The following is a 7432-nucleotide window of genomic DNA, read 5'->3' on the forward strand; positions in this document are numbered from 1 at the left end:
CCATGACAGTCCTTGGTCTGAATCCAAACTAAAACTGGTAATTCATAATTCAGACTCACAGCTAACAACAATTTTAAGGGAACAATGTTACCATACCGGGGCTTACTAGTCTCTCTACTTCCAAATCAAAAATCCCTGCACCTGAATTCATATTTACCTTTTAAATACTTCAGATACAGTTCAATATAAAAACAGAAAATATGACAATTTATTTGCAAACTACTTACTCCAACAATCTCCTGCTTGCGGGGGTCAATAACCCGGATGGACTTGTCCTTGCAGGAAGTGCAGATAAGGCTTCCATTGCGGTTCCAGCACACATTGTAAATGACATCAGGATGCATGTCCTCCAGGTTGATCATGGCCTCACCGGTGCCCACATTCCAGATGATTATCTGGTTATCACAACCTGGTGACAGATAAAGGTAATGGTGAGGTTTGTGTTCAATCTGATCATCAAGTTTTGAAGGCAGCATTGTTTTATAGATTTGGAAACACTGCCAGAGCTCTTACCTGCACTAAGGAGGATGTTTCGTGCTGTTGGATGCCATGTGATGATGCCCACACGCTTTGAGTGGCCCTCCAATATCACCACTGGCTCAGACATGGAAGTGACTAGGCCATTCTCCGGAATCTGCCACACCTGTAAAGAGACCAGGAAGTCAGAAACTGAGAGCAGGCAGTAAAAATTCTCTGAAGTATGAAAAAAAAATATATATTCTAAAGGATTTCATGATGATTATGCTGAACACAGTCTAGCAATTAAAATGATTACTGGATCTAAACTGTAATTACAAAAAGGAACCAGAGGGGGGCAGCAATCACTAAGAATTCCCAGCATGTTCCTTACTGACTGATACACAGTTAGACTTAGCAAAATATACTTTTTTTCAGTATCGAGTAATCAACTAATTACTATTGCTATTGTTACAACGCCGTTACCGTTACTAACAAGAAAATGCGGTGCAGTCGCATTACTATTGTTCAACAAACAGACGGTTGAAGCTGTCTTCAGCTTACCGCACCTTATATCAGTTGCATGGAAGTAGCTGTCTATGTAAGTAATCTGGGCGCTATAGCTTTAAGTAGCTGCGCACACTCCTGCAGGTGGCAATCACTTTCTGGCACAACACCTGGAGTTATCAGGAGCAGTGGCTAGCCACTGTAGAGCATAGGGAACTAACTCCAGATGTAACCCATTGCCATGGTTTAGGGAACAATGACGAGAGAATTAAGCCAACATGTTTTTGGTGTCAGGAGAAATAACACCGACCAAAGGAAACCCACACAAACCCAGGAAGAACATGGAAACTTCACATGTTCAAAACCAGATGGGTTGAAAGCCAGGACCTTCAGCAGTGCCAAACCCAACTCAAATTTTAAGAGATGTGCAGAAAAATGCAACATTATTACCCCACCTCAAAACCAGCTATTTAAGACTTCAGGATGTCAAGTACTGATTGGTTACTATTCACTAACACTATTTATAACATGATTACGTTGATTCATCTGATCTACTTTGTCATAACACTGCTGCATGAAAAGAATTTGAGGTTAAATTTTTTCCTTACATTCTTTAGTGCTCGGTGCCTGGCACAGGCATCCTGTAAAGGTTGTCCTTTCAGAGGAATAGAATGGGTACGCCTAATGCAGCATTTTAAAAAGAAAATAAAGGCCACTCCATCACATTTTAACATTAAATTAGCTTCGTTGATGTCCAGTGTGTACTCTGTGATAACAAAATCTATTCCTTAATCTACAATAAACGTTTTATGCCCTGCCTACGTTATAGTCCTACTTTACAGGCCTGCTGTGTACACCAGCCAACCCACTCTTACCAAATCTAAACTAAACATCACTGAGAGTCTATTTAGGTTGTGAAATTTACCGTCACATGTTCTATGATATGAAGAGAGGAACCAGCAATAGTTCCTCTCTTCATGGCCCACACTTCTGCAAAACAAACCAAATAAATACTGCCTTGATTTAGCATGGGATTAACAGGAAGTCAGGCCTTTCAGGTGAGGAAGTGGCTGCCATCTAAACAAGCTGAAAGCCTATCCCAGCCTATTATATACCAAATAAGGACATATGGAGAAAAGTAAAACAGCAGCCTGAAAAAAGTCAGTGACCTCAGCTCAATAAATAGCTAAATCATTCCCCAGCTCTGATTCCTACAACACATATTTGAGCTTAATCTAATCCAGAGGGTGAGGCCTGCAACCATTCATGAGTAACCGCAGCCTTGCCTTTCGCAATAAGAGCATGTAGACTCTTGCCTCTTATGATCTAAAGAATGTATGCTCCTGTTGACCCGAGGAGGTTTGAGTTTGGGTGTGATGGGTGAGGCGAGCCTTACCATCACGGTGCAGTCCTCTGAGCCGCTGGCAATGACCTGGTCATTGTGGGGGCACCAGTCAATGTCCAACACAGGGCCTGTGTGACCACACACTGTGGGGTAGGATTTATCAATGCGGCCCGTCTGTAAAAACACAGATAAACAACAGAGTAATAAGATTAGTCTCAGTCTAGAGAACATTATCCATGCTGGAGGAGCGAGTGTGTTTTGAAACAGGACAATTACAGGATGATCCTAAATCCTACCTGCAAAAAGCAGCTCATAGATCACACACAAACTCCAATCTAAAAAGTACTTTGGATTTATCTTGTGCGTGTATGTATGTATGTATGTATGTATGTATGTATGTATATAAATTAATTAGTTAATGACTAATGCTGGCTGAAATGAGTTATATGTACATTTGCAGTGAAGGCAGCCTACCAGAGCAATTATGAATTTAAACAAACAAACAAAAACTTCAGACCCAATAAAACAATTTCAATTTTTTAAATTTGCAGAGTGGGGAAACCCCCCAAAACAAATGCATTTAAAGGTAACACTTAACCATCCTTGTGTATGGTTAATTACAGTTTGGTGAGAAAATACAAAGAACAAGATTAACTGTGCGGAGTCAGAGATTTCTTTTAATGGAAGAATAAAAAAACAAACTAGTTCAGCATCACTGAAATCAAATTTAAGATATCAAGTCACATTACATGGCTCAATAAAACAATTTAAGCATGAAAAATAAAATTAAACTGCTTAAAGCCAGCCTTGATTTATAACATCTCCATAGCCAAAAAAACAAACAAAACAAACAAAAACACTTGGGTTTTACCGCAATCTGAGTTTGTGTCTAAAACAAACTGATTAGATTTAGCTCCTGCTGGACCACCCATAGTAATTAAGGAAACTTTCTAGTAGTGACGTCAGTAGACAGTAGAAACATGCCAGAGATTCAGTGCAGCGATTTACTTTTAAATAGTAGCCCCAGATCAAACATTACTAAGCTCTTTATATAATCTGCTCACGCAATTCGGACTATAAGGTTACAAATGAATTTCTAATGTATGCACTTGCACATCCTTAAAGTCATACTGCAGATGGATTTCACCTCTAAACCCTATGAGTCCAGAGAGCCAGGTGATCTCTCTGCATGGTGAGGTGACCTATGCTCTAAAGCTTGGGTGACACACCCTAGTCTGTGCCGACTCCCTTGTGCCACTGCAGAGCCATAAAAATGATGTCACCCACTGTGGAAATAGTCCCTCTGCTGCAGGCCTATTTAAAGCATCATGGCTCGTATAATACAAGGAGTCCCTCACTGCCCACAGCTATTCTGAATGGCTTGACACGAGCTACTAAATCCAAGAACCGTATATTCTGTAATGAGTCAGTGAGTGCTGGCTGCAAGAGTCAGGACCACTGAGGCATTAAAGTAGACTGCAAATTGTACATGACAGACTTTATAGCCAAACAATTAATGTATTTAAAGCTTTTAAATATAAACATTTTACTTCTGATTCATAGCAAACAGATTTTGATTTTATAAACTAATTATAACCACTATGAACCCTTAAACTCACACAGGCAATGAGATGGCACTTCAACCTTGCTGTTATTGCATACTTTTAATAACATGACTCATTTAAGAGGTCCACATTGATGCAAGTGTCTTCTGGGCCAGTCCAGACCTGCAGTGTCCCTGTGCTACGTGAAATATACCACGCTTGTACCAATGCTGTCACCTGACACAAAGCTGGGCTGTGACACACACTCCAAGTTTAGTGATCAAAGTCTGGTTTATGTGACAATGATCTGTGTGTGTGTGTGTACATGTAATAAGAAAAATCACAAGATCGTGCCAGAACCTTGCCCTACTGAACACACCCTCAAATCCACCCTGAAGCCTAGTGTACAATAAGCTGACTTTGACACTACTGTCAATAGGTTTCTGTGAGCTACCAGCTTATATCACGTAACACTACCATTACATTATGAAAATATACACCTTTCTTTGTTTAGTAACTTACATTCAATTGAGCCAGGATGTTTCTGGGCACATAATTTCATCACATGCGAATGTATATTAGCTCGCAGTTAAATGTATTCATGGACAAGACTTCCCAAAGGCAATAGGAACAGGATGTAAAGCAGGAAGGACATGGACTGATGACCAGGTGTTTCAACAGAAACTGCATAAACAAGTTTGGAAAAGAACAAACCGATCACACAGATAAGATAACCCAACAGTTCAGAGCCATTTGCATTTCCACTTATTCTAGTACTATAACATTCCAAAGAGGGCATGAAGACATTGTCCATATGTCTGTAGTGTCAAGTTGGAAAACAATACACAGTAAATTAGTAATTGTAGCACACATTTCCCATCATGCTTCTCTTTAAAATGGTAATCTCATATTAAACATAGCCAAAATTAAACAACAGGATACTTGCAAGTAATCCCTGTGAGCCAACTCTAGAGCCAACGCTCTAAACTCTTTTTTAGCATAGCTCTGGTAGCAGTTTGAACAGCAACATCAAGCTACTTTATGTTCTGTTAGTGAGGGGTAGACAATGGGAAGAAAGCAGACTTAAAGGCAGGTGGCCTTACAGGAAGAACAGCCATAAGGGCTTGTTTCAGTGAAAGAATGAGCTGAGCGGCTGCATCAAGGCCCAATAAGAGATAAACAATGATTATCTGCACAGGGAATCATGCAAGGCTACTAGAGTAGAGTCCAAAAACAAATATGTAGAGCTAAAAAATTAACAAACTGTGTCAGACCTTCTGGTTTCCTTGTCCTACGCTTCTGAAGTTAATAATAAATGTTGGTCTGATTATTCAAGACCTTGTATGTGATGAGAACGATTTTAAATTTCATTCTGGATTTAACAGGAAGCCAATGAAGAGAAGCCAGTATAGGAGACCTATGTTCTCTCCTTCTAGTCCCTGTCAGTATTCTTGCTGCAGCATTTTGAATCAATTGAGCAATTTTAAAGGATTTTTCTTACAACATCCTGATAATAACTTTACTACAATGTTTGTTGCATATTATGACTCCTGTGTTCTGCTAAGCAAAAAGGATCAATCCATAAACATGTCAGCCCCTTTAGTCTCCGTTGCCCTTTCGCCTCCCGCCTGTGCTAACTGTTTTACAGCCTACGAGTCTCGTCTGATCCTCGTCTTAGTGTGTTTTATGAAGAAACAGATACACACAGACCGAGCACCCCTCTGTGTTTGGGCCATACTGATTTGTTAAGTAGGGCTTAATTTGTACAACACACACTTGAGCATAATATGACCCCCTATGCTCTATGAGAGAATTTTGCCTATTTTTATTTATTTATTTTAATAAATAGCACCTACTCTGCTCAACTCCACTCTACTCAGTTTTTAGTGTTTTCCATTATACGGTAGTACCTGGTAACAGGTGCGTGTTAGTATCTACAGAACTGGGCTTTCAAGCAAGCTGAGTCGAGCTGAAAATATAATGTCAGACTGCAGGCCACTGATTGGCCAAGGAGTGATGTCACTGGATGAATCACGAGAGAGACTCCTTCACAAGAATCAAACATAAACACAAAAAGCCATAGGTGCAGATACACATCGCGTCAATGTCATCCATTGTTGTGGTGTGGAGATTTTAACTACAGATGACATGTTACAGTAAGAAATAGTTCTCAGATGGAACCAGAAGCACGAATACCAAACTCCAAAAGAGAAACTGATGTTTATATCTCATCATTGTTCTACTAACAGGATAAGTTAAATCCATACTTTATGCTCAAATCTACTGTGATATTTGTAGTCCCAATAACACTTCAACTAAACTCCCGAAAACCCAGGCATGGCAGAAGAGGCCGACAGTTCGACCAGAGAGCCAGGCGTTCTTCACATTCCACACCTCAGCCTCAAGCAGCTCTGTTATGAGTATGACTAATGAGAGCAAGTGGGCTGCTAGGGTGTCAAATGTAACACCCTTTGAGGTGTTAATGGTGTTTGTGTCTGATATACACAATTAGGAATTTCAGGGTCTGCAGAGCGAGCACAAGCGGCTTGCCTCAAGTCTGCAGAAAGTTATGATGACATGATGATACACAAGTTCAGGAACGCAGCTGGCATGAAGCAGGGCATCAGTAATTGTGAGCATGGGAAATTAACAAGCACCAGTGGGATTGCCTGTGTATAGCAGTACACCTATTGTGTGCATCTTAAAAGTCTCATATTGTGAAAATGTATTGTTTTGTGGTTTTTCCCCCACCTGGAGGCATAAAACAAAAGCTGTGAACATTTTTTATACGTTACTACTTTCATTCCTCCACTACATCTATCTACATACATCCACCTTTAAAAGCCATTTTCAACTTTCCACATTAAACTGCAGCTACTTGCAAATCTTCTGTTATTGGTTGCAAGAGTGAATAGAGATTCCTTAAGACTCAATACAACTATCCATCCACCAATCCTTTCTACTGTGTATACAATTCAGGGTCAGAATACTCTGGGGGTCACTTTGCAAGAGGCAAGGCACACTGTGGACAGGACACCAGTCTAATCACAGGGCTAACACACATTCATGCTCACATTAACACCTACAGCCAACATAGAATCAAAAACATACTATTCAACTCTTTGGATGGTGGGAGGAAGCAGAAGTAACCTCAGAGCTCACACAGTCACACGGAGAACATACCGACTCAACAAAGAAACCCCCCAGATGGTCAGCAGGTTTTTACCGGGAGCACTTCTGCCATGAAGCAAGAGCATTAACCACTTTATCATCCCATGGCCTGCTTATTGGTTATTGCAACTGATTCAAATGCTAAATCAAGTGTGAACTTTGAAAGCTTGAAGAAGAAGAAGAAGAAAGAAAAAAATAAATAAATCAATAGACTGGACATTTTCTCCACCTACACCCTCTACTTCTAAAAATTATTTTTACAGCCGATTTCCTCATTCCACTCTGCTTAGAGTCCCTGAAACTGCCTGCTTTCTATAGTTTGTGGCTAGCCTTCTGGCTCAGTACTGCATACAGTGGGGCAAAAAAGTATTTAGTCAGCCACCGATTGTGCAAGTTCCTCCTCCTAAAA

At 40.3% G+C, this 7432-nt stretch overlaps 1 protein-coding gene across 1 annotated transcript in view; it reads right to left on the bottom strand.

Moving 5' to 3' along the window:
* Window positions 1-93: 93 nt before the first annotated feature.
* The window catches only part of LOC102213986 (uncharacterized), a 31700-nt gene continuing 24361 nt past the window's right edge, over window positions 94-7432 (bottom strand). Inside the window, exons 5-7 of the mRNA XM_005722176.2 lie at window positions 2360-2482; window positions 514-643; window positions 94-409 (exon numbers count right to left, since the gene is read on the bottom strand). Coding sequence (XP_005722233.1) covers window positions 126-409; window positions 514-643; window positions 2360-2482 — 537 coding nt within the window. The 3' untranslated portion in view covers window positions 94-125. The remainder of the gene's footprint in view (window positions 410-513; window positions 644-2359; window positions 2483-7432) is intronic.

Source organism: Pundamilia nyererei, unplaced genomic scaffold, assembly GCF_000239375.1.
Source record: "Pundamilia nyererei isolate P.nyererei 1_Seehausen unplaced genomic scaffold, PunNye1.0 scaffold00006, whole genome shotgun sequence".
Lineage (NCBI taxonomy): Eukaryota > Metazoa > Chordata > Actinopteri > Cichliformes > Cichlidae > Pundamilia > Pundamilia nyererei.